The sequence below is a fragment of the Camelus ferus genome, chromosome 22 (genome assembly GCF_009834535.1).
Source record: "Camelus ferus isolate YT-003-E chromosome 22, BCGSAC_Cfer_1.0, whole genome shotgun sequence".
NCBI lineage: Eukaryota > Metazoa > Chordata > Mammalia > Artiodactyla > Camelidae > Camelus > Camelus ferus.
Window position 1 is genome coordinate 23,493,455 of NC_045717.1, and position 26,996 is coordinate 23,520,450.

The 26,996-nt window shown below is 57.0% G+C and overlaps 2 protein-coding genes across 2 annotated transcripts; one reads left to right on the plus strand and one right to left on the minus strand.

Moving 5' to 3' along the window:
* The first annotated feature begins 591 nt into the window (after nucleotides 1–591).
* On the plus strand, nucleotides 592–7,262 carry LOC102504974 (galactoside 3(4)-L-fucosyltransferase). Its single transcript, XM_032466335.1, is given in 3 exon segments — nucleotides 592–759; nucleotides 5,766–6,079; nucleotides 6,081–7,262. Coding segments are annotated over 2 exon segments (1,149 nt in total). The 5' UTR covers nucleotides 592–759; nucleotides 5,766–5,777; the 3' UTR covers nucleotides 6,928–7,262.
* Nucleotides 7,263–9,781: 2,519 nt separating this feature from the next.
* Nucleotides 9,782–22,968, minus strand: NRTN (neurturin). Its single transcript, XM_032465808.1, has 3 exons — nucleotides 22,565–22,968; nucleotides 13,048–13,263; nucleotides 9,782–10,371 (listed from the first exon to the last, which is right to left on the minus strand). Exons 2-3 carry the CDS (start codon nucleotides 13,214–13,216, stop codon nucleotides 9,947–9,949), a joined length of 594 nt encoding a protein of 197 aa, XP_032321699.1. The 5' UTR covers nucleotides 13,217–13,263; nucleotides 22,565–22,968; the 3' UTR covers nucleotides 9,782–9,946.
* Between the last annotated feature and the right edge of the window lie 4,028 nt (nucleotides 22,969–26,996).

A 26,996-nucleotide genomic window follows, 5' to 3' on the forward strand; every position in this document is an offset into this window, starting at 1 on the left:
TGCTTCAGGGCCTTTGCATAGGCTGTCCCTTCTGCCTGGAAAGCTCTTGCCTCATTTTCGCTTAGAGGATTTTTATAAGACTTTCGCTCCCAGCTCCAGGAAGTCCACACCAGGTCATAGCCTCCTCATTTATTGCCAGTTGTAACCTGTGTTTGCTTACATAGGTTACCTGTGCGTTATCTGTCTCAGCTCTTTTGTTTCCTGCAATGTTCCTGGGGCCCAACATGTAGCAGGAACTCAAGAAACATTTGCTGGCTGAGACTGAACAAGAGGGTGGAATCTGCTGGAAGTGAAGGTAGGAACCTAGAGATTCTGCCCGCCTGCCCCGCCCCACCCTCCGAGGAACCCCTGGGTCCCCTACAGAAGCCACTTTGAGAACCAGTGGCTTGCATTGGCCCTTTCCCTTTATGGATGGGTCAACTTTATGCCCAAAGTTTTGGGAGCTTTGAGGCCACAGGGGAGGCCAGGGCAGTGACTCTAGTCCCTAGCTTCCTCCACACCCTCCCTCCTAAGGTCTTAAGGCAGAAATCTTGGCCCATCCCACACTTTGCTTTTTGATGATGGCTGGGCTCGGCAGACAGGACACCCTGAGTCACCTGACGGCAGGTGTCGGCATTGGACTGAACTGTGCTGTGGCTGTAGGTCCATTTCCTTCTCCTCCCTGGCATCGCACTGTCCACATCCTGGGACCCCAGCCCAGCCTCGGCCCTAAACCTCCGTGTCAGTTGCTCTCTGCCCTGCACACCACACCCCCACCAGGTAAGGCCCCCTGGGAAGATTTATCCTCTCCCAGGAGGCATCGGCTGCCCCCCGGGAAGGGCCTGGGGCTGCACTTCCAGGGGTCCTTCTGAATATTGGGTGACCCAGAGGTAGAAAGGGTATGGGAAATTCTGGTGGACTTGCCAAACCAGGAGGCACAGAGCGTTTCTCTCCTCCTCTCTCTGGCAAAGTTCTGGGTTAGAGCCGCCACTGCTCTCTGGCCCCCATCAGCCCTCTGGAGCCCTTCCTCCCTCCCACCTGCTCCTGTGGGAAAAGAGGGCCCGGGATACGGGGTGGGGGGGTGGGGGGAGGTTGGTTTGGTTTGGGTTTTCTGATCTTTGTGGTGTCCCAGGACAGTGGCGTTTTTCAGCTCCTTTCTAGGAGAAAAAATATCTTGGGTTCAACTTGGGTGGGATCTCAGCCCTGGCCTCCCAAACTCCCATCCCCGACTCTGCACTCCTGCAGGTCCCTGCCAAGGGCCTCCTAGGAGGAACTCCCATAAACCTAGGACAAACAGACTATATTCATTTTAATGACGTTTACATGCATTAACCTCCTATGCATGGCCAGAAGCCCTGCGGCATGAAGTGGCATGTGGTAAAAGTTCAGCCTCCTTTCCGTTCCTGCCCCGGGCCATCTCCCCAAAGGCCTGTCTTTGGGGTGTCTTTCCAGAAACCTTGGCACGGCCACGCACTTCCAAATCCTCTCCCTTTCATCACACAAGGCCACCTGCCCGGTCCCTCATTCTTCCCCTGGAGGTTCACACCTGTTCTGCCCAACAGAAGCAGCCTGCCCACCATCGGTGTTTTTTATAAAACACCTGCATTGAGATTTAATTCCCATCCCATACAATTCACCCAGTTAAAGTGTACAATTCAGTGGGTTTTGCCATATTGCAGTATTTTTGTAGACGGTGGTAAAAAAAAATATACATGACATAAAATTTGACGTTTTACCAGATTTTTTAAGTTCAGTGGCATAAGTACATTCCCAGTGGCATGCAACCAACAGCGCTGTTCCCAAAGCTTTTTATTCCCCCCACATAGAGGTTCTCTGCCCAGTAAGCAAAACCTCACCAGTCCCCTTCCAACCTTCCCAGCCCCTGGTAACCTCTCATCTACTGTCTCTGTGAATGTACCTCTTCTAGGGGTTTCATGGAAGCGGAGCCGGATGCTACGTGTGCTTTTGTGTCTGGCTTATTTCACTGAGTGTAGTGTCCTCAAGCTTCATCCACAGTGTAGTGTGTGCCAGGATTTCCTTCCTTCTTAAGGCTGAATAATGTTCCATTGTACGGATGGACCGCATTTTGTTTATCCCTTCATCCTCTGATAGACGTTTAGGTTGTCTCCAGCTTTTGGCTATTGTAAATCACGTTTCTATGAGCACAGGTGTACAAATCTCTCTGCGAGTCCTTTGGGTGAATATCTCGGAGTGAAATTGCTGGCTGAGTGGGTAGTTCTATCTTTAGCTTTCAGAGGAACTACAAAACTGATTTCTGCCACATCTGTAATTTTCAATTTTCTTAAAAAAAAAGTTTCCCCATTTTTTCTTATTTTATTTATTTACTTATGGGGGGGTGATTAGGTTTATTTATTTATTTTCAGAGGAGGCACTGGGGATTGAACCAAATGACCTTGTGCGTGCAAAGCCTGCACTCTATCACTGAGCTATACCTTCCCCCCTCTGTAATTTTCAACTTTCTATCAGACACATTGAAAAGAATAGAAAGAAACCAGTAAAATTAATTTTAATGTTATATATTATTTCCCCCCATACATCCAAAGCATCATCTCAATAAATAATCAGTGTAGAAAATTACTGAGGGAGGGAGGGTATAGCTCAGTGGTAGAGAGCACATGCTTAGCATGCATAAGGTCTTGGTTTCAATCCCCAGTGTCTCTATTTAAAAAAAGAAAGAAAGAAAATTGCTAATGAAATATTTTACATTCTTTTCTTTATATGAAGTCTTGGCAATCTGGGGGTTTAAGCACATCTTTATTTGGACACTAAATTTTTTTGGCTTTTTTTTTTGAAGTATAGTTGATTTACAATATTGTGTTTCTGGTGTGCAGAAGAGTGATTCAGTTACGCACATATGTATATATTCTTTTTCATAATGGTTTATTATAGGATATTGAATATAGTCACCTGTGCTATGCAGTAGGACCTTTTTTGTTTATCTAGTTTATATACAGTAGTTTGCATCTGCTAATCCCAAACTCCTAACTTATCCTTCTCCCATCCTCTTTTCCCTTTGGTAACCATAAATTTGTTTTCTATGTCTTTGAGTCTGTTTCTGTATTGTAAATAAGCTAGTTGTATTATATTTTAGATCTCACATATAAGTGATACCATATATTTGTCTTTCTCTGTCCAACTTGTTTCACTTAGTATGATAACATCTAGGTCCATCCATGTTGCTGCAAATGGCATTATTTCATTCTTTTTTATGGCTGAGTAGTATTCCAGTGTATGTATATGTGTGTGTGTGTATGTGTGTGTACCACATCTTCTTTATTTATTTGGATGCTAAATTTTCAACGGCTGGAGTGAAACAGGTTGTATTTAATTTAAAAAATTTATTTTACATTCTTCAGCTTTTAAATTTATACTTGAAATTTACTGACATTCACAACTTCAGTTCCTCTGTTGCATTAGCCACATAACCAGTATCAGTAGCCACATGGGGCTAGCCATATTGGATGATGTAGATTTAGACCAAGCTATCTAATTCTGGAAACTGTTTTATACCAGGCAGAGGTGGACTTACCAAAAAGCAGACGAAGCTTAAGCTTCAGGGCCCCCTAAAAAAACCTTAGCTTCTGTATCTAAGTCTGGACTCACCATTTTGTTTGCTGTTTCTTAGAGAGGCTCCCAAAAGATGGAAATTTAGCTTCCAGAAAACCTGGATCCACCCTGCCGAGCTGTGCCAATATGGCGGCTTTAGTCATTTTTCATGACTGCGTAGTGTTATGCTGTCAGAAGGGATCCTAATTTGGCCAGTCCCACACTGATGGGCATGTAGCTGGTCTAAAACACCCTTGCAGGCATGTCTGTAGTCACTGGGCCAATCTCTCTGCCAGAGGGTCAGTGTGATTTTGATTTTTATTTTTCATTTGGGGGAGGTAATTAGGTTTTTATTCATTTATTTATTTTGTAATGGAGTTTGAACCAGGACCTTGTACATGCCAGGTACACCCTCTACCACTGAACTATACACTCCCCCGCAAGTGTATTTTATATTATGACTTATCATCCCTCATTTCCCTTTTTTGGAAAGTCTAAAGCAGCACATGCTGCCCAATAGAAATATAACCCAAGTTGGAGGAGGGTATAGCTCAGGGGCAGAGTGCATGCCTAGTGTGCATGAGGTCCTGGGTTCAACATCCAGTACCTCAATAAATAAATAAATAAATCCTAATTACCCCTCCCCCATTAAAAAATTAAGACTTTTTTAAAAAACCTGCTGCTGTGAACATGGAAATATATATATATATAACCCAAGGCACATGCGTAATTAATATTTTTTCTAGTAGTTACAACTTAAAAGCTGTAAAAGACACAGGTGAAATTAATTTTAAAATATACTCTCTTTAACCTAATAGATCCAAACAAGTATTAATTCAGTGTGTAATTAATGTAAGAAGTATTGAGATAATTTTAGTCTTCCTCTCATCCTAACTCTTGGAAATCCAGTGTGCATTTTACACTCACAGCACACCTAATTCGGACACTCAGTTTCATGGAAGTTCCTTGATCTGTAATCAGACGCCATAAAAACTATTGTCGGAGCACATATGCGTACCCAAGATGTTCCAAATGTACCGCGAAGTTTTCCAGACATTCAGTCAGGTCTTGGAGGCTGCTTTGGGTTTTGCTTTTACTTTTTATCTTGAAGTTGACTTTGATTTACAGACGGAGAGTATCAGTTTTTAAATTTAAATTAGCATTAAAAACTCTCCAACACAACAGCTGCATTTCAGGGGCTTGAGAACCAGAGGGGCTAGTGGCCACCGAACTAGATGGTGCAGATATAGAACATTTCTAGGACAGCAGGAAGTGCCACTGGACAGCGCTAGGCTGTAGAGTGGAGCTCCACCTGCAAAGTGGGAGAGGTGATTGGAATTACATTAAGAGGCGAGAGTTTGGATTCTGGATCATAATGGCTCTAGCTGTGTGTATTTGGGCAAGAGACATACCTCTCGCTCAGAACCTCAGTCTTCTCATCTGTAAAATGGGTGGCCCCAGGGCCACAGGAAGTGGAGAGGGGCAGGGCTGGGGTCCCAGATTTCTGCTCCAGTGGTTGGGATCTGAGGACTGGGAGGACTTTGTGACTGTCTGAGGGGACAGGAAGGACTAGGGGATTGGGGGGAAAGTGGCCAGGCAGAGAGACACCCAGGATCACCAGGGCGGGACCATAGGGGTCACCTTTGAGCACTTAGGTCCTGAGCCCTTCCTTTGCTCTCCCCGCAAACTGGCCAGACTCACTGTCACCTCTGGGCCTTCGCATTGGCTGTTTCTTCTGCTGGGAATGCCCTTTGCCCCATCTCCTACTCTACCTGGTGAGCCCTCACATAACCTTCAAACCCAATCCCATTGTACCCCTCCCAGACGGAGACTTGGATTCAAGCCACAACTCCAGGACACTGGGGAGCACCTCATAACCAGACTGGGGAAGAATCTGGGAAAGCTGGGAGGGGGCAGGGTCAAGGTGGGACCTGAGAGCCATGGAAGCCCATCCCAGGTCCAGAGGTCGTGGAGCCTAGCGGCTAGGAGAATGTGGACTCTGGGGCCAGACGCTTTTTGTTGGAATTCCAGCTCTGCCATTTCTGGCTCTGAGCCTCTGGTCCTCAGTTTTCTCATCTGTAAAACAGGAATAATAACAGTGCCTCCAACCTCAGGACTCGTGAAGATTAACTTTGATAACCCATGTCCGCCTCCTGGGCATGTGCTATCATTTCTGTTATCAGTGATGCAGTCTCCACTCTCCCCTCCCCTTTCCCTAGTTCCTCCGACCCATGGCTCCACCAGGCTGGGCCAAGATAAAATGTTCCTGGCACCACTATCTCCCTGGGGTGTTGTTGCAGCTGCTTTTGGCCCTGTGCTTCTTCTCCTACCTGCGTGTGTCCCAAGACAAGCCCAGGTGGTCCCCTGAGTCTGGAGCCACCATGGTGGGATCACCCACCAGTGCTCTCAATGAGTCGGCTGGGCCAATGGCCTTCAAAGGGGCCCCCTGCCAGGCCACTGCAGGGCCCTCCACCTGCCCGCCCCTGCTCCTCCTGCTGTGGACATGGCCATTCAACGTCTGGGTGGCTCTCTTGCTGCTTGGAGATGCGACCCGGCACCCACGACTGCCAGCTGACCGACAACCGCAGGGAGTACCCTCGAGCGGATGCGGTCCTCGTGCATCACCGAGAGGTCAGCTCCAGGCCCAAGGCGCAGCTCCCACCTTCCCCGCGGCCACCCGGCCAGCGCTGGGTCTGGTACAGCATGGAATCGCCCAGCAACTCCCCACAGCTGAAGACCCTGGACGGATACTTTAATCTCACCATGTCCTACCACAGGGACTCGGATATCTTCATGCCGTACGGCTGGCTCGAGCCATGGCCTGGCCAGCCTGTTGAAGCGCTGGTCAACGTCTCAGCCAAGACCAAGCTGGTGGCCTGGGTGGTGTCCAACTGGAGGGCGGACTCGGTCAGGGTACGGCACTACCAGACGCTGCAAGCTCACCTCCAGGTGGGCGTGTACGGGAGGCGCCACAAGCCGCGGCCCCGGCAGGTCATGACCCAGCAACTGTCCCAGTACGAGTTTTACCTCGCTTTCGAGAACTCCTTGCACCCCGACTACATCACGGAGAAGCTATGGAAGAGCGCCCTGCAGGCCTGGGCCGAGCCCGCAGTGCTGGGCCCCAGCAGGAGTAACTACGAAGAGTTCCTGCCCCCCGAAGCCTTCATCCACGTCGACGACTTCAAGAGCCCCAAGGACCTGGCCCAGCACCTGCTGGCGCTGGACAGAGACCCGGCCCGCTACCTGAGCCACTTCCGCTGGCGGGAGATGCTGCGGCCTCAGTCCTTCAGCTGGGCCCTGATGTTCTGTAAGGCCTGCTGGCGGCTGCAGCAGGAGCCCAGCTACCAGACGGTGCCCAGCATCACCTCTTGGTTCACCTAAGCAGGCCAGCGGGGGCGGGGGCTGCTGGGAACCTCACCTGCTGGGAATCTGAGGACCTTGGTTGCTGGAACTCTCACTTACTTGGGACTTCACCCAGGGCACCTCTGCTGCCAGGACTCGGGCCTCACTGGGACCCCGCTAGCCAGGAGCGTCACCTGCTGGGGGGGCTCACCTGCCAGGGGCCATGGCTGCTGGGGACCTCTGCCACCAAGGCACTCGCTCCCTGGGGAACTGGCCTCGGCGTCCTGCCCACCGGTGATGGTTCTGGTGGGCGTGCTGGTGATTACTGCTGCTGTTGTTAATTGACGGTCTCTGGCGTGTGCAGGTTGGCACTACTGACACCACTTTCCAGATGGGAATGCTCTGAGGAAAACTGGTGTGTCCTCCCTTATTCCAGATCAGCGGTTCTCCCCTCCGGGCAACTCTGCTCCCAGGGGACACTCGGAGTGTCTGGGGACATCTGTGGTCATCACAACCGGGGGTGGGCTGATAGCACTGAGTGAGTAGGGGGCCAGAAATGCTGCTCCACAGCCTGCAGTGCCCGGGATGGCCCCCCACACCCAAGAACGGTCCGGCCCCAGACGTCGAGGGGTGGAAAAACCCTTGGGGTCAAGCCTCTTGGACAGAAGGAGGAGACCAAGGTCTGGAGGGGGTGGGAGTGGGAGCTCTCTAGGCATCCACGTGGGGCAGGGATGGGACAAGGGGACCCTGTACACCCAGCAGAAGGATAGAGGAGGGGTGGGGACTGCCACCTGAAGGAGGGTGACGGGAGAGGGTGTGATGCTGTACGTATGACTGAGAGCGGGTGTGACAAATGATGACCACACATGGATGTCCATGGCTGTGTGTGACTGAATGTGCAACCCTGTGTGTTTTTGCAGATGAGGTGACTTTGAGGGCAGCCCTTTCTGAATGTGATCAACCACTGAGCGCATAAGCATGTGGGTCGTAGGTCTGTGTGCGATCCTGTCTCTATGCCCTGTGAGAGAGAGGGAGACTGTGTGTGTGTGTGTGCACCCTGATGAGAGTCCCAGCCCGGGGGGGGGGGCCTGTGGGGACAGCTCTGTTTATGTTCTGATTCTCTGGTGGGCTGAGCCAGTGTCCTGTGGTTGGATCTGGGTAGGAGATGGGAAGGCGAAAGTCTCAGGAGGCCCTAGGAGGGTACAAGCATGTGTGTGTGTGTGTGTGCATGCACACACACACACACACACACAGGCTCACTCATGTGCACACCAAGGCAGCCAAGCTTTAGGGGCCATAGACCTGGCAATTTTCCTGCTGTGTGTCCTGGGATGAGCAACTTCCCTCTCTGAGGCTTAGGGCTATCTAGGATGGGGAAACTGAGGCTCAGCTTCCCCAGTGTCTGGGAATTCTAGCCTCTCTGCTATGGCTGGGCTGAGTCAGCCCAAATGGTGTAGGAATCCACCACCCCAAACCTCAGAGTCAGAAGTTTGTGTGGGTGGGTGAGGACCCCAGCCAACCAGCCTGCCCTGAAACTGCCTTCCAAGCAGACCACCCACCATCTGGGGCCTCACCACTCGGGGCTCCTGGGAAGTCCTGCCTGTTAGCTGCCCTGTGTCTCCAGCTGTAGCCAGGGGTCTAGGGAGCTGGGGATGTTCTTGCCGGGCTGGGTGAACCTCCCCAGGGGCATTTTGTGATTTGAGCCCTCCAGGTTTGGGATGGGGATTTGATTTGAGAAGGATGTGATGTTTAGAAGGTGTTCCTGAGTGCAGATGTGTAGGAAAAGGAAGGAGGGGGCCAGTCTAGGAGACACAACAGTAAAGGAGGGAAGGGGCTGGAGAGCCCCAGTCAGGCAGGGGGAGGGAAAAGAGGGGACCATACCCTCAGGAAAGCTGTCTGGGGGAAGGAGGAGTTGCACCCTGGAGAACCCCCCCTCTCAGTCTGAGGGGAAGAAGGGGAAGGGTCTACGCCATCTGGTCTCCCCAGTGACAGCCCCCCCAGGCTCATGGCACTCGTCTCCTTCCCTGCCCCTCCTCTGACTGTGGGACCTACTGACCCTCCCCACCGGCTGGGAACCCAACACCCAGCGCTGCCCTGGGCCTGCCAAGCATCAAGGTGACACCACAGGCAAATCTAAACACCGCACAGCTCTTTTTCCATCCTCTGTGGGAGCTCGCCGTAAATTCTCCCTGGAGTTCCGGCCAGAGCTTTTATGGCCCAGGACCTAAGTCCCTGGGGACCCGGCTTGGCCCCAGCAGGCGCCAGTTTGGGGCTGGATGGGATTGGCGCCCGCCCCAGACCTATCTCCCCAGGGAGATGGGCAGCGCATGTATATTTTTAGCTAGTCAAAGGAGACAGTGGCTCGGAGTTCACCCTGGTGGTCGTTCACCCTGGTGGGGGCTGATGGGCCAGAGGCCCACCCAAGTAAGGGAGGCCTGAGTCCACATGGACCTCAGTCTCTTCATCTGTAAAGTGACTCCACCTCTTTCTACCAACCTTAATTTTCCCCCTTCTCCCTAGAAGTACACATTGAGGAGAGGTGGGAATGGGGACACACTAAGGAGAATGGGTCCATCTGGACCTCAGGCTCCTCATCTTGTGGGGAGGTAGGGATGGGACACGCGGGGAAGGGACACAGGGGCCTGCAGAGAGATGGGAAAGAAGGTCTCCGCCGACATTCCCCTTCACCCTTTTCCTTTTTGTACCCCGGAAACAGGACCCTCTTTGCATCTAATTTCCTTTTCCCCTAAAGCGAATGGGATCCTCCCACCATCCTGCAGGCGGTACCCGCACCTGTCCCCCTTTTCCCAATGGAGATGGCGCATCCTTCACACACGCCCTCATGCCTTCCCAAGAGGTAGGCACCTTCGGGGCGCGGAATCACAACGCGGGCTCGATTTTCCACACTTTATCTCAGTACAGTTATCGCGAGAGTCCTGAGGCCTCGGCGGCATCTTCTGCTCACGGGCAGTCTGCTGCGGGGCTTGCCAGGCGGGACGGTGGGTGCCGTCGGGGCAGGGGGCGTGGCCGCCGTCTCGCCGGGCCCAGTGAGGTAGGGTCACACGCAGGCGCACTCGCGCGCCGACAGCTCGTGCACCGTGTGGTAGCGGCTGTGCGTGTCCAGAAAGGACACCTCGTCCTCGTAGGCCGTCGGGCGGCAGCAGGGCTGCGCGCGCACCCGTTCCCGCCGCACTCGCCTCCTCTGGCGCAGGCGCCGCAGGCCCAGGTCGTAGACGCGCGCGGCCGCTTCGCACGCGCCTGCGCAGTAGCGGAACAGCACCGTCTCTTCCGACGCGTAGCCCAAGCCTAACTCGCTCACGCGCACCTCGAGCTCGCGCAGCCCGCACGGCCGTGTCCCCGACCGCGCACGCGCGCGCCGCCTCCGAGGCCCCGCCCGACGGCGCGGACCTGGGGGCCGCCCGGCCCAGGGCGTCAGCTCGCGTAGCTCCACCGCGTCCGGGGCGCCCTGCAGCAGTGCACGGTCTGCGAGGGGATGGAGAGAAGGGGGTGGGGGAGAGTCAGTGGGTGGGTGGGAAGGAGCCCCTACCCTCCCTTGCTGTTCCCCTGCAAAATGGACCCTTGTGGAGTCGCGGAGGCAGTAGTGCACCCTCTCCGGACCGCTTATCTCGCTTTCGGATTCCTGCCCATGCACCCAGGGGGCGGAGTGTATATCCAGACCTCAACATTGGGTCCCCAGGGCTACCAGCACCCTTCTCTGGACCCTACACCTATGATGGGCTGCTCAGAACTTAGCGCATCTTTTCTGGGTACCCTCGCTCATTTTCCAGCCTGCCCTACCTTGAGCTGAGCTGACCCGGTGTGTTCCCCTCTGGACACCCCCGGCACTCTCTATGGACCCCATTCCTGTGCAGGGAGGTACTGGGGATTTTGCCTCTTTTTCACTGAGCTGCTCTCACCCCAAAAGAAAAGGAGAGTTCAGCAGAGGAGGGGTGATCCAAATCCCTGTCACCACTGGGCCCTAGCTGCCCCAGGACACTGGCACATTCTTTCCAAGCAGTGTTGGGGTGCTGTTTCCCACCCCAACCCCTCACTCTGGCTGAGCTGTCATGGGTCTCTAGCTCACTCTCTGGCGTCTCCAGAAATAGCATCCAGAAGGGCAGAGACTTGCCTGAGGCCACACCACTAGCAGGTGGCAGAGAGGGAGAGAAAACAAGCCCAAACAGCAGCCTTCCTGCGTCCATCGTGTGCCCATTTGGCCCAAGTCCAGCCCTCTTGTCCCACAGCCGCCAGGAGGTGCCCCGGGCCACAGATTCCCAGGGCCCCGCAGCCTAAATTTATTTCCCAAGCGGCTGGCCCTGGCCCAGTACTCCTCAGCCCCAGGAGAGAAGTGCAAACTTTGGAATGGCAGGCAGCACTGACAGTGGATCTGCAGGCAGGGGGCTCCCAGCCCCTGATCAAGTGGCAGCCACACTTGCGGTTGGGAGAGGAAGTCCTGAGTTTAGCCCCCACCTGCCCCCAAGGCTGGCGCACCTGGCTGTCAAAAGAAATAGCTTACTGGGAGGCCAGAGAGGGAAGGGCTGTCTGTCACCCTGAGGGGTGTCTGTGCCCCCAGGGCGTCTCAGAAAGCAGACAAGCTCGAGTTCTGAGCTAGCTCTGCCACTCGCAGCCCTGGACAACTTCAGGCAGGTGATGGCCCTGTTCTGTGCCCCAGTTTCCCTGTCTTCTCAATGAGGCTTCTCGGGCTGGGGCTGGGAGAGTGGAAAGCGGGGGGTGATTGAGTAGCATCTCCTGAGTTCTTTGAAGCCCAGGGGCAGGAGTAGGGTGGCTAGCACTGCCTGCTCTGGAGTTAGGTTGAGCCTTGCTTATTTCTGGTGCCTAAAATTCCACAAGTGAGTGTGCCTGCACCAAAGGTGCGTGTCTAGAGTTAACTCAGGGGATGCCAGATAAGATACAGATGCCGAGTTAAATTTGAATTTCAGATAAACAGTGAATAATCTTCTAGTATATCTGTCTCTGCCCCCCTCCAGCAAGCCTGGCCCAGTGCACAGGGTCTGGAACACAGAGATGAGATCTGCACCCGCTGTGGTCCAAGCCTGAAATTCCGCCATCAGCGAATTAGTCCCAGGGCCTAGAACTATGGGACTTTGGGGGATCAGCAGCCACTCCCTTCCTCCAGTAGGGCTGGGTCCAGGCACAGGATGTGGGGCAGGCAGGACCCAACCATGGGCCGAGAACTTCCCCCGTGCCTGAAATTCCACCATGGATGCTTTGCCCCCTAGGGCCTGGAGTGATAGCTTTGAGGGGCAGTGGGGGAGGGTCCACCCAAGTCTTTGGGACCCAGTGCCCTGGGAAGGACTTTGCTGTCTGGAGGGGAGGACGAGGTGGGGGACGGAAGTGGAGCCTGCGCCCGAGGCCACCCTTGTCCATTGTGAAGACAAGAAAGGAGGATTGTGTGGGTCGGCAGGGCGGGTGCGGACATGCACACAGGCGTGCACACAGCCTCTACCCACGGCGGGCCACGCACGAGCCCCGCCTGCACCTAACTCCCATCTGCCCATGAGGGTGCACGAGCAGACATGTGCGCGTGCACACGAGGAGGTCGGGGCCCAGGCACCACCCTGACCCAATAAGAATCTGCAGAGGGCAGGTGCCAGGGGCGAGTGGGGAGTTGGGCCATGGCAGCCACACCCCCGGGGTAGGCATTTGCACTTTTCTACCTCCCTGCCTTTTTCCACACCGTTCTCTCCCATATCTCTCTCTGTCTCTGTGCTTCTTCGTTTCTGCCTGTTTCTCTCCCCATTTCTAGGTCTCTCTCTGTCTCCCCCTCCCGTTGGTCCCTGTCCACCCATGCAGGTCACTAGGACCTCGGGTCCAGCCTCCCTCTCCCTCCACCACCACCCCCTACCGCGCTGCAGGGGGGGCCTGGGCCAAACGCCCAGGTCTAATCTCCATCTGGCCCCCTGGCCCCTCAGGGCTAGAGCCTAATTCCTTGTGACAGCTGAGCCGAGAGACCCCAGTTCCCAGCAGCCATCCCCTCCGACACCCCTGCCGGGCCATTGGAGGGATTTGCACCCTCCCTCCACCCCATCTAAAATAAGCCTCTGTGGCCCTACTCCACTGCATGAAATTCCACCATTGTGGCCGCTCTGAGGTCAGGGGGAGGGGGTGATTTGACCCAAGACAGGGGGAAGGGCTTACACTGGGCCAGGCGGGCGATTCGGGCATCCAGGGTGCGAGGCGGCCGGCGCAGCGGGGCCAGCGCGGGTCTGAGGCGGTGGCTGAGGAGCAGGCCGTCCCGACACATCCAGATGGAGAGCACGGAGCTGCAGAGCACCGAGGCCAGGGCCGCCGCCTTCCAGCGCTGCATCCTCAGCCTGCGTGCACAGGATGGTCAGCCACGCGGGCCCCGTGTGTCTGTCAGGCAACAAAAGGACACAGGGTGCTGGGCCAGGCACCGGGGATACAGTGGGGCCCCTGATTTTGAACCACTCCTGCTTAATGAGCAATAGTAACAGAAGTGATTCATCAAGGAACCACTGAACAAGGTTGTGAAAAATGTTGCCAAGGAGGGGGTGGCAGGGGTAACCAGAATCACCCCCATCTGCGGGGGATCCCAGAGTGCCTTCCAGAGGATTGAGGAAAGTTGAGACTCGAACAAAGGTAGGAGCTGGCCAGGCAGAAGAGAATGGTGTCTCAGGCCGGGGGAACAGCCAGTGCAAAGGTCCTGAGTCTGAACCAAGTTTGGCCAATCCAGCCAAGAGGCTTGAGGTGGTTGGAGCCCAGTGAGCTTGGGGACGCTTGGAAGGAAGGAGGTGAGCGCATTCCCAGCAGGGGGCACTGTGGGGCTTGGATGGCGAGGAGAGGTGGTGCTTAGAATAGTCTGGGAAGCAGGAACCCTGAGGTTGAGACACTGATGTCCTCAGGAGTGACTTCCTGCCCTTTCTGAGCCTAGGTTTCTCCTCCAAACTGACGCCCAGAACTGGGCAGCGATGAACCAAAGCTGCCCTCAACCCACCTCCAGGCCTTTGCACACGTCCTTCTACCAGAACATTCTCTTCTCCACTCCCCGCCACCCCAATCCCGTTCCATTTTCAGTCTCAGCTTGGATGGAGCCTCCCCCAAGAAGCCTTCCCTGACTGCTCCTCCCTTCTGGGCCCCCCCTCCCCCAATGCCCTAAGCTTCCCCCGTTAGGGCACCGATTTCTCAGTGCTGTGGCTGCCTAGTCGCGTCGTGCTGGGTGCAGACAGTAGATGTTTAATAACCCATGCGCACCCCCATACATCCACCCTGTCTGAGAAGCTCCCCGCCAATGGGTGGCCCCTAGCCCGCGTTTACATTCCCTCGCCTGGCCGCCTGGTGTCGGTCTGCGCGGGGCCTGGCGGCTGGCCCGGTGTAAACATTTACACGGAGCGCTGAAAGCCTGGCTGGATGGCGGTCAGCGCCCAGGCTTGGCCGCGGGGTGCCGGGCGCCCCCATGCGCGCGCCTCTGGCCGCACAGGCTGGCCCGCGCTGCAGCAAGCAGTTATTCGCGTGCAATTTGCATCTCGATTGCGTGTGATTTGCATGGGTCCTCCCGGGGCGTGGTTAAGAGCAGAGCGGCTGGAACCGCCTCTCCCTCCGCCCCATGGATGCACCAGCACAGAACCTACATCACCAGACAGTAAGTAGAAGAGGACACTTATTAAGCACCTGCTGTGTATCTGACCTGGTGCTGAGCTCACAAAGGCGGCACTATGACTTACATTTTACAGCTGGGGAAACAGGCATAAAACAGACAGGGAGGGGCTTGGCCAAGGCACAGCTAGGAAAGGATCTGGGATTCATACCCGGTTCCTTGACACAATACATACCACATAGAGGGAGCAAATGCTGGGCGTTCGTCCTGAGGACCTGCCGCTACAGGTGGTATTTGATACTTGCATTCTTAGTACTGTTGGTGGTGTTGGTGGAGAATGAGATTCCCCCACATGGGGTCATATAAACAAACCCTGGGTCAACCTGGAGATCTGAGGGCATAGCAAGTGCAAAGGCCCTGGGGCAGGACCCTGCCAGGCTTGTTGAAGGAATCATGGAGGCAACCCCATGTGGCTGGAGCAGGGTGAACGAGGGAGGAGGGGAGGACTGGGAGGTGATGGGAGCAGGTCATGCAAGACCTTGTGGGCTTCACGGAGATTTCATTCTCCAGGTTGTACAGCAAGCTGAGGTTAGCCCTTGCATTTGTCAGGTGCCTGAACCCACTGCCTTTATTCTGCTATTAATGAGCATCTACTTTATGTGAATACTGTTCTACAAACTTAGCACACACTATTAAGTCATTTCAACCTCACAGGTGTCCTTAATCCCTATTTTACAGATGGAGAAACAGATCCAGAGTGGTGAAGTAACTTGCCCAGGGTCACAGAACTGAGATTAGAATTCTGGTGGCCTACCCCCAACCCCAGGAGGGGGAGACAGGCAGGAAAATACCCCCAGGCCCAAGACCTCATGTGGGCAAAGCCCCCTCTGGCCCCCCAACACTCCCACCTGTCTTCACACCCAAGTCGGAGTAGTGTGCCTTGGTTTCCCTGTTAGGCTGGAACAAGATGCCTGCACAGCACCAGCCTAAAACAGGGGGCTTGAGAGGGTAGACCAGATGATGCCCAGAGATGGGCCCGCCACAAAAGCCCATGGTAGCCTTGGAGCCGCAGACCCCCTGGAGCTCTGATGGGGGCCAGGAGAGCAGGGGGCCGCCGGTGGAGGGGGCCTGGCAGGTGCTGCTGATAAGCCTCTGTTAACAATGGTCCTTTCTGTATGGGGGTCACCCAACTGGTTTGTCCCTGGCAGGGACCTGACTGGGAGTGGGTGTGGCGGAGGGCGGCAGGGGACGGGGCAGGAGGAGACCAGGTGCGCACGATCCGTGTGCTTGTGTCATGGGTAGGTGGGTTCACTCACACTCACACACCTGGACACCACCACACTCACCTGCTAGCATGTTTTGCACTCACACTTTCACACGTGGGCGTTTCACACAACACTCAACCATGATCATATTTGAATGCTACCGTACTCACACACGTGTGTTTGCACACATGCGCACATGCTCACAGATGATAAGTGGGCCTCCTTCTGACTTGCCCTCGGGAGCTCCCCTACTCCCACCCACTTGGGTGCCCTTACACTCTCTCACGTCCGCAGGGGTTCCCGCACGCCCTTGATACACTCCCACACGCTCAAGCATGTTTGCACTCTTAGAGACAGACATCACCTCTTGCATTCTGACACACAGAACGGGCACGCCACATACACACCGCCTCCAAGCCCTCCCGTGAGCACGTGGACCTGTGCGTATACAGGCGAGCCCGTCATCCTCAGCATCCCACATCCGGGCCATATGCGCATGCGCACCCAGTGTTGCATGCGTCAACAGTGCTGTCGGGTCCTCGGCTGCAGAGATCATGGGGAAAGAGTGACCATCCCCGACACGGTAAGGAGAACAGAAAAAGGGGAGGCAGAGGGACCCAGGTGAGAACCACCCTGCCCTGGCCACTGGTACCCGGCCCTGGCCCACGCCTGCTGGCATTTCGAGTGCCACCAACGCTGCCCAGGCAGGGCCTGTCCGGGGGTCCCCTCCCCAACCCAACAGTGTCCAGACCCTAGAGAATCCTCACCGCCGGGGAAGGGAGCACCTCCCTTCCTGAGGGCCAGGCCAGTCTGAACTGCAGCAAGAGGGATCTGGAATAGTCCCCCACTTCTAGCTGGAAGCCACAGAGTCCCCAGGGCTAGGGCAAGGACAGAGGGGAAACTGAGGCTCAAAGAGGGCGATGAGTAGTCCCTAGTCAGCAGCCTCACAGGTCCTTCCAGTTATCCAAAGGGCAGACAATTAGGGTGATGGTGTGTGGGTGTTTCTGGCAGCTTTCTTGATGGTGCCAGGAAATACTTCTCATTATCTTGATGTCCCGGCAACGCTCCAGGGCTCCACCTTTCCATAAAGCTCCCAGGGAACACCCGCCAGGCATACCTGTTCCTGGGGTCAACAGCCTTTGTACTGCAGAGCTCCTGGCCTCAGGCAGGAACCTGCTTCACATAACCCTCCCTCCATCCACTTACCCCTCTAGTCTGGGCGAGGCCTGGAATTGGGGCCTGTCTCCATCAGCCGAACTCCTACTCATCCTTCAAAGTCCCACCTTCTATAGCCCTTCCTCTAGGAAGCCATTCCTGTTCCCCATCTGGGCACCCCCCTCCCCAGCTACAGGTCCCTCACTCTTACCCAGCCTTGCCAGCATAATGCCTGGGTCCATTTCTGTCTTCACTGGGCAGGGGGTTCAGGAGGGACCGCCTGGGCTGGAACCTCTCAAGACAAGGGTGGGCTTTGATAATTCAGTCCACAGTTTTCAGGCTTTTGCCTGTGTGGTGTCTCCCTCCACAAGTGCCTTTCTCCTTCCTCTGCACCTCACTCCTGGACACATCTCTGATCCTCCTATACTTGGTTTCCCCATCTTCAGAAAGGGCCTGATGGGGGCCACTCAGCACTATTGGAATGACCCGGTGGCTCATGGAGCTGTCATCGCTGCCCACAGGCAGAACGAGCCAAGCTGGGAAGCTACGTGGGCAGATGTAGGGGTGGCATGCACGTGCGGGCCAGCCAGTGAGGAAAGGCGTGTCTGGACGCTGTAGCACTTGGGGTCAGGAGAGCTGAATCTGGATGCCTGTTGTGCCTTTTCTTGGCTGGATAACATTGGGGAAAGCTCCTCCCCGGCTCTGAGCCTCAGTTTCCCAGCTGTACAACGGGCTGAACAGACACCCTCCTCATCTGGCGGGCCATTTAATTCCATGAAGCCCTGTAGGCCTGGCCGATGGCAGCAGCTGGGCCCGGGCATCAGACACATGTGTTTGCAAGGCCTGGTATCCACTTCCTCCATCGGTGCTGACAGCTCTGGGGCTGGCAGTTGGGCCTATTCCCCCAGATGGCCCCTGGGGGTTCCCTAAGGTTCCACTGGTGGGAAAACTGAGGCCCCTTGAGGGGCAGGACTTGGGCTTCTCTTAAGGCAAGTCTCAGTTCTGCAAAACAAGAGACAAATTCCACAGCCCACAAAAATGTGCCCCCTCCCTTGGAGGGCCCCAGGGCCCAGCCCCACCCCACGGTGGGGACGGGGAGGCCAGGGCAGGCACAAGCAACTCACATCTGGGGGTAAACCAGGAACATCTGGTTAGCACAGCCGGTTCCGATGTCGCATCTGTGTGGGCCAGGGGCCAGCCTGTGAGGCAGTCTGATGGGAGGGTGCAGGCACAGAAACCCCCAGCAGACCCTGCAAGGCCTGGCCAGAGGTGGGGGCCCAGCCTCTCCTCTTCTTCCCCCAACCCAGAAGCTGCCTGCTGCCCAATCACTGTACCACCACTGGCTCCCTGCTACCATGAGAGTCAAGTCTTGGGTCCTGAGCTTGTCTTAAGGAGTTCTGGGTCTACCTTTGCCAAAGTGAAGGTGAGAGGTGGACAGACAGGAAGAATGGCTTCTGGGGAAGACTGCATTGGTTGCTTTGTGATGATAATAGCAGTTTAAAAAATAGCTAATATGAACACTAGCAAACAACACTACTGGCGCTGTTCTAAGCACACTGGTGCCTCATAGAGAAGTGCGAACCACTTTATCCCCACTTTGTACATAGAAAAACTGAGACCCAAAAGACTGCAATGATTTCCTCAGGGTCAAACAGCATAAATGGCCAAGCTGGGATTTTACAGCAAGTGATCAGGCAAACTCCTACTCATCCCTCAAAGCCCCAGCCGCAATGCCTCCTCCTCCACATTCTTGACCACTGTACCATATGCCCTTCCTAACAACAACAAGAACAAGAATAATAACATTAAGACCTGGCAATGTTGGCTATTCCATTTATTTAGTACCAAGCACTATGCTAAGTGCTTTCCACACGTTTAATTCTCCTGTAGTCCCTGGAAAAGATGTTGTTATTATTAGCCCTATTTACCACACAGGGAAACTGAGGCTTAGCGAGGTAGGGCGACTTGCTCAAGGTCACACAGAAATTAAGTGACTGAGCTGTGGCTGAACCCGGATCTGACTCGAAATTTGTTCTCTCAATGCCTCCACCACCCCTGGGCTCTCGGTAATCAGGGTAGTGCTGAGGGGGAGGGGAGAAGCAGGGAGGGCATGATAGGTCCTGCTGTTTGGGAGAACAGTGGGGCTGAGATCCAGGGAAGAGATTTTCTCAAATACACAGCAGAGCAGAAGTGGCAAGTTAACAGAGGGTCCACGGGGCAGAAAGCCCAGTGTGGCAGGCTGGGTTCTGCCCTGACACATTAACTCAACATTTATCAACTGCCTACTGTGTACTGGGCCAGCCAGGGACCTCGGGGTGACCAGGGCCCACCCTGGCCAAGCTCACCATCCAATCAGGGAGATGGGTAATAAGAAAGAAAGAAGGTAGTTTAGATGCTGACCATGCAGCAGGAACCCCAAAATAAAACAAGGTGAAGCCATAGTGATGGAGGGGGGTGCTTTTAGGTTGAGTGGCCAAGAAAGGCTTCTCAGAGGAGGCAGCATTTGCACTGAGTGCACATAAAGACCTAGGAAAAGTGTTCTAGGCAGGGGAAGCCGCAAGAGCAGAGGCTTGGAGGCAGGACCATGGCTTTCCGAGGTGACCAGTGTGAGCGGAGAAAACTGAGCCAGAGGGCAGCGCGGGGAGATGAGTTAGGAGACAGGGTCGGCCCTCCGTGCCCCACCGGTGCCTGGAGCGCTCTCCCCAAACCCGCCGCCTCTCGGTAGTGTTCTTGGGGAGGCTGAGCAGGGAAGTGTGTGTGTGTGGCGGGGCCGCCAGCTTTTCAGATCCGCTGTTTCTGGCCCGGCCCTCTGCGGCTGGCCTGTAAAATTCCCACCTTGACCATACCAGGCTGGGGTGGCTTAGCCAGGCCGGCCTGGGGCCGGCCTCACAGGCATCTGGGGCGGGCAGGAGGGGCCGCCCTGGGACGGGATAACAGGATCAGCCTAATGAGGCCTGGCACCACTGAGCAGCTGGCGTGGGGCCCAGTGGGTGGCGCCAGGGGCGTGGGTGCTCCAGGAGTGGCCAGAAGGACACCACACAAAGCTGGCCACCTGACAGAGTGGGAAACTGAGGCACAGACCCCAGGTGCAGCGTGAACCCTAACACTGGTTTTCTGGAAACCAGGGGACCTGAGTCACCTCTTCCATCTCCCCAGGTTCAAACTTGGCCCTGGGTCCCTGACATATTGAGCTATTTAAATGTGGATAGTGCCCTCTCTTCGGGCCTCAGTTCCCCCAACTGGGAGGTGAGATCCACCTGCTGGATTTCTCTCAGGACTAGCCAAAGCCTAATTTCACTTGGATTTGAAGGGAAAATCTTTCCACTCCCAAACACCCCTCACCAAAGTGCCTCAGGCCCCACTCAGGCTTCCTTGGCGGCCGTTACCTCCCCTGAAAGTCCAGGAGGCTGGCTGGCAGGTTTGGCCTTCAGTACACCCCCACCCCAACCCCCGCCCTGCCAAGTGAAGCAGGCACCAGGCCTGTCTTGTTCTCTGCTTCATCCTAGCACAGAGCTTGGCACACAGTAGCTTAGGGCTCTGGAATTACATGGAGCCAGAAGGAAAGATTCCTCCAGCTTGCTCAGCCTCCGTTTTCTCAGCTGCAAAATGGAGAGGGCCAGCTTCCCACTGCACCTGTGCAGTGCTCAGTTCGTGCTCGCTGGGCGGAAGGAAGACCCTGTCTCCCTTTGCAGGCCTTGAGGTCTCAACCCCTCTGCCCCACCTTGGGGGACCAGGAAAGCTGCGTCTGCAGAGGAACCCCATGGCCTCCCAGCGAAGACAGCTGGGCCCAGTGATGCCAGTTGCATTAAAGACCAGTTCCTCTCTCCTCTGACTTTCCAGCCCCCACCAGGTATTCATCCTCAAATGCACCAGCCCAATTCTCTGTCTGGTCAACCTTTCAGTACAATCTCTCCTTCCTACACTCACCCAGGCCCCCTGAATTTTCCAAAACCACCCATTCTATTCCTGCCTCCACATCTTTGCATATGCAGTTTCCACCACCCGGAACGCCCTTTCCATTCTCATGTGAAAAACTCCTGCTCATCCTTCACAGCCCCAGCTCCAATGTCTCTCCTCCAGGAATTCTCCCCTGACCCTCCTTCCCTGAGGTAGAGCCTTTGCTCCCCACTCTGGGCTCTAAGTCTGTCTTCCTTGAAGGACAATGCCCGGGAGTCTGACACCAGAGTCAGCCACACCATCGCTGTCCAACAAATGTTTGTGGAAACAATCTCTTGATTGTGTCCTTGTGCCTGGTTGCAAACTTTGGTTCCTTCTCCTGTCCCTGACTCTTGAAAGCTATATCCATTTCTTGTCCCCTGAAAACTGAGGCCTGTAACCTGAGGGACAAGTACTGATGGTAGAATTTCAGACACTGTGCCCAGCTGCAGGGGGCACAGTTCTGTTTTCTTCCCTGCACCCCTGGAACGAGCTCTTTGCAGCTTGCTGGGAGTGGGCTGTAAGGCCTGGGGGTGGTGGCTGAACCCTCAGGAGTCCTCGAAGGAAGGGAGTAGGGAGGGGTGCCCAAAGGGCCTAAGCAAGGGGCTGGGGGTGGGGAGAAGCTGGCAATGCTGGAGTCTCCCCCCACTGACATCCGCCTAGACCAGGCACGCCCCACTGGGGCTTCCTCAGCCTGGGGCTCTTGAAGACAGACAAAGAGTGTCATGGAACAGAGAGAAAAGGATGTAGGGCAGGCAGGCAGGGGTCTGGCCACTTGCACCCCCAACCCTGGGCCCGGGCCATGCTCCCCAGATCTGGGCTGGTGGCCCTGCCTTACAGGTAACCACAGGCCTGCTGAGCAGGGCCAGTGGCACCACAGTATATGCTGGTGCTTCCTGGGGAGGGGGCAGTGGTGACAACCACCCCTTGGAGAGGCCATTTACCCATCGGGTCCTACCCCACATCTGCGCACTGTCTGCAGGCCCCTCGGCCTAAAGACTAACTGACAAACCGCACCTTCTGGGAGAATTTTGAGACCATCCTGAGCAAGAGATGCCTTTTGTAAAAGGCAAGGAAGGAAGACATAGCCCCCTCTCCTTCAAATCCGGTCTTTGCCCTTAAGGGACCCCGCCCCCCCCCATGGTTTCGCGCCCTCTTGTGGTTTAATAAGCGGCTCCAGGAGCCGAGAGAGCCGGGCCCTTACCGGAGGACACCGTGTCCCCGGCGGCGGCGGCGGCGGCGGCGGCGGCGCGCAGGGAACGCGGCTGGAACGCGCCACTGACAGATGTTTACTTACGCGTGCAGCTGGGCCGCGACGGCAGCCCCCCGCCCAGGGTCTGCGGGGAGTGGATGCCCCCGCAGCCCCTTGTAGACCACAAGGCAGAGGGGTGTCTGGGTCTCGCCTTCCTAGAGGCTGGGGAGCGGATTCTGGCTGCCCTGGCTCCCACCCCTCTTCAGACGCAAACATGGGGGTCTGAGGAGGCAGAAGCTCGCCCGCCCCGTCGGACAGGGACCCCGCCCCTTCCCCGCCAGACCCTGGCTTGGAGAGGCGCTTAAGATAACCCTCCCGCTCCCCTTCCTCTGCCACGCGCGGACCTGTCGCCCCTTGACCCTGTTTCTCGGCTCGAGGCAGGAAGCTGCCCGTCTGCCTGGAATCCCTGGAAGCCCCCTAACCTCTGTCCATGGGGCCGGTCCTCCCCCCGCGCCAGTTCTCCTGCGGGTCCCCCCGCCTGCCTTTGCTTACCTGCTCCGGGTGCCCGACTAGCCGTCAGTGGCTGCCGCGCCTGCCGCCCGCGCCGGCCCCAGCCCCTGCCCCTGCCCCTGCCGCCGCGACCGCCATCCGGGCCGCCTGGACCCGCGGCGCCCGGGGGGGCCCGGGCCGGAGGGGGCGGCCGCGGGGGGGGCGCGGCTCAGATCGGCCCATGGGGGCTCCCCCGGGCTTGCTCAGCCGCGGGCTGCGGCCATCCTGGCCCGGCGGAGGCTGGGGCAGAGGGGGTGCCCTGGACGGCCGGCGGCTCGGAGGGCGCGGGGCACAGGGGCGCACGGACGGCGCGGGCGTCCTCGGCGCGCTGCGCGGGGCGCCGGGGCGGCGGCGCGAGGGGCCCCGGCGTTCGGAGCGGCTCCACGGCGCGCTCTCCCGCCGCCTCCGCTGCTCCCGCCGCGGACAGCTCGGCCGGCGGGGCCGGGGGCGGGGCCGGGGGCGGGGCCAGGGGCGGTGGCTCGGGTTTCCCGGGACAGGGAGCCGCCCCCGCCCCGTCCGGCCCCGCCGGAGGGGGGCCCGAAGTGCGCAGGTGGCAGGAGTGTGGGGGCCACATACCCCTTAGACGGCGATGTACCCCTGCCCCGGAGACTCCAGAGGCGCCCCTTTAGAAAAGCCAGTGCCCCAAGATGCCCCCCTCCAAGGATCCCCTCCTGAGATAAGAACCACAGCACTCCTGACGCCAGTTCCACGACCTTCAAGGTCCTCCACTCCACTGAGGACCTGGTCTTACTGCCAGATGCCCTCGACTAGTCCTGCCCGGAACCTTTCTAGAAAGCAAGGCCCCAAGAAGTCCCCTCACCAAGGAAGCCCCTCAAGAAACAGCATCCCCCCCCCAGATTAGCTGTTTCGCACCCATATTCCAGGAACCCCGAAGGCGCATCTTCTGTAAATCCGGGACGCCCCAACGCCTCCCTCAGATCCCCTCCAGGGAATGTTGAGCCATGGCGCTCCCTCGGACGGCGGAAACGACCCGGAATCCCCACCCCCATCCTACTGAAGATTGTGGGGCCCCCAGTTCCTACCCAGGTCCTCTTTCCAGAAAGCTAAAGAAAGCCCCTTCCTAAGAAAGGCATTCCAGAGAACTGAGACCAAAAATTTTCCTCTAAGACGGCAAGTGATACCCTAAGACCCACGACTATACCCGCTGTCCCAAGCTCCTCTCATCAAGAGGCAGTTCTCCCCAGTCTGGCCGCAGAGCCAGATCCTGAGGGGATGCCTTTCCCACCTCTGGCTCCCGACATCGCTTCCCTGAACACCAACGCCCGGCGCTGCGCCCACCCGCCCGCCGAGCCCAAATCCACCCGGCCCCCTCCCCGACGGCTCCACGTTCCCACTGCGCCCCCTAGCGGTACCAAGCTGACTCGGGGGTGGGTGGACGGGCGGGACTGGGCGGGGTGGGCGGGGCTGGACCCGCCATGGCCCCGCCCCGCCTCGGCCTAGTTACGGAGAAACACCCGCCGCGCAGGCCGGCCCTCCGCCCTTGCACTCAGGCTGCTCCTGCCCGCGGGGTCCCGGCCGCCGCCTGCGTTCCTGGGGCGGGGTGCTCTGGTTCCTCACCCCCGCGGCCTGATTTCCATGGGTTCCTCACTCTGGCTCAGGCTGCCTGCATTCCTCTGATCCCAGCAGCCTGGGGGTTTTTATGGGCGTTAGGTCTTCCTAGGACCACCCTGCCGCCCCAACCCCCAACACACGCGCCCACACACACACACACACACACACCAGCGGCCTGTACAACTTGCCATCCTACGCAGTGTCCGCGGTGATGGGGGACACTCAGGCAGCCTCACCTGCTGTACGCGGGCTCTTGCGGGTGTAGGGCGCGCTGGACGTGCGAGCGGGGTGTGTGTAGCCCGAATGTGAATTTGTGGGTGGGTGGAGGGCATGAAGGTGAGCATGTGTCAAAGCAGCGGCTCTGCGGCTGCCGGATCACAGCCCAGGATGGAAAGAGCAGAGGTCTGCTCGTCTCTCCATGCCTCGGTTTCCTAACTGTAACATGGGCTATTAGTAGTAGATCCTAACAGGATTGCCGTAAGGAGCGAATGAGTAAGTATGTGGAACCATGCCGGCTGCAGGTGTGCAGTGCCCAAGGGTCTGCGTTTTTGGTGTCTCCAAGTGCTCACTCTCAGTGACACGTACACCCTGGCCAGGACTGTACTGTGGCCATTCATGCAGACCCTCAAACCTTGGTCCAGGCAAGGTCACAGCCAGCGCCATCCAGGTTCTCACACATTCCCGGACACCCTTCTGAGAACAGCACCATCCCTACACGCACACACACACGGCGGTCACGTACCCAGTCTTCCCACACGGACACACACTCACATAGGTGTCATACTTCATTCCCATTTGGACACACTCATGCACACAGACACAGAGCTCTCATTGCCACAACACGCGGCCCCTTCCCACTCAGTTCCCCGGCAGAGACAGAGACATGTGCAATATTCAATATTCACACGCTTAGCAGCCCATGGGCCCTTGGACCAGCTCCAGGGGAAACTCCAGGAGACAGCGTAGCATTGCTTTTCACACCAAACCTTCTGACACACGCAACCCCTGAGCATCGAGTGTCCACCCCACCCACAGCCACGCGCACACAAAACTCGCGGAGACACTGTTGCGGTACACACACGAGCGCATGCGTGCACACACGCTGGCGGGTCTGGGAAGCACAGCCCCCCTGCACACACGCAGCCAGGCCAGGAGCCCACCCCCAGCCCAGCCAGCCATCATTAAGCTGTCACCAGCTGCCCCTCGACTGCCTCCACTCACCCCACAACGCCTGTGCCCGCCTCCTGGCCTGGGTCGGAGGCCATGGGGGTGGGGGCTTGCGGACACATGGGGTGCAGGACACACACATGTGCCCACCATGTGGACGCTCGTAAAACGGTTGCCCTGGTAACAGGGACTTGAAAGACTTGGTTCTTCCTCTGGGGTGGGCAGGGGCAGGGGTGCAGAGGTGGGGCTCCAGGAGGGTGGGTCAGGAGGCTGGAAGTGGGGACACCCAGAACCCACGCCTGCCTTGCACCACCGGGAGACACGGTCACACTCCCACCTGGAAGGAGACCTCTCCACACTCAGGGATACACACATGGTGTCCAAACACACATGGAGGAGGCCCCCGTCACACTCAGCACCCCCAGAGACCTGCCTTGCTCAGAGCCAGCCCCACGTGATCACACCAGACACAGGTGTGACGTCCTCATACACCAGTGTGTCACCTCACACAACCCAGCACCCCAGCCATTCTCGGTCACCATCCATACACTTTGTCACCCCCTGGACAAGGAGTGACAGACAGACACCCTGTCACACTGGCTGACTCACACTGTAGCCAGGAACTGGAGCATGCAGAGGCACACCCACCCTTGGTCCCCACCCCCCCTTTCAAGGAGCTGTCTAGGCCCAGCTGGGCTGCCTGGGAGGCCAAGGGGATTCAGGGGCTGGTTCTATTTGCCAGAAACATGGATATTTACAATGCTTTATTTTTAAACCTTCCTTGTTCCTGACTGGGGCTGCTGAGGGGCAGGGGTGGGTGGAACTGAGCCTTGAACCTCCCACGCTAAAAGTGCAGCCCATGGGTAGGGGCTGCGATCTCTTCAGCGCATGAATCAGGGGAAACAAGCTCAGTGAAAAGCAGGGGGCACCCAAGGGCATGTGGCCTCTCCAGAGCCTGCTGGCCCCAAGGGCAAGGCTGAGGCAGGGGTGGGACAGCACAGGGGCAGCCAGAACCCAGACCCTGCCACCTGCCCCCCCCCGCCCCTCCCACCATCTGTTTGCTGGGAAATTAGTTCCACTCCTTTACTGACTCCTCACTGGTCACCCCCAGTAGCTCCAGGCAACACCTCCTCCCCACAGCCTGCTCTGTGCCCACTCGCCAGTTGTGAAACCTGAGGATCAGAGAGGTCAAGACGCTGGCCCAAGGTCACACAGTAAGGAAGAGCCTCAAATCTGGGGCTAGATGACTCCAGAACATTCAGCCGCTGCCCCCGGCCGCTCCTCCACCCCTGTCCCCTGGGGCTGGCCCCCTGCCCTCCCTAGATGGTCACTGCTCCCAAGGGGAGTGTCCTGTTCGCGGGTGGAGGCCCAGGCAGAGGTTCTGGGAGGCGGGTGGCTGCTGCCAAGATGCAGACTTGGCTGGTGGAGAAGTTTCCATCTTAGCGCCAGGAGCTGGTCCAGGCCCTGCAGGCCCAAGGCTGCACCTCAGGACCCCCCAGGGACCAGCCCTGCAGGGGTGGAGGTGGTACAGCGCCCTCTGTGTTCTCTGTCCCTCCTACCACCCCCCAGCCAGAGCATCTCCACACACTGAGCATTACTCCACCCCCCAACGCGCAGGTAGCTGAGCTCACTGTGCCTCAGTTTCCCCATCTGTGAAATGGTTCCAATGTTCTGGGCCCAGTGCCAACCCCCAGCC

What these genes read in the sequence shown, in the direction of transcription:
- NRTN (XM_032465808.1), bottom strand. Translation starts at nt 13,216, where the DNA reads ATGCAGCGCTGGAAGGCGGCGGCCCTGGCCTCGGTGCTCTGCAGCTCC. An exon ending in AATCGCCCGCCTGGCCCAGT is followed by an intron (nt 10,372 to 13,047) that starts GTAAGCCCTTCC and finishes ATCCCCTCGCAG; the next exon opens with ACCGTGCACTGCTGCAGGGC.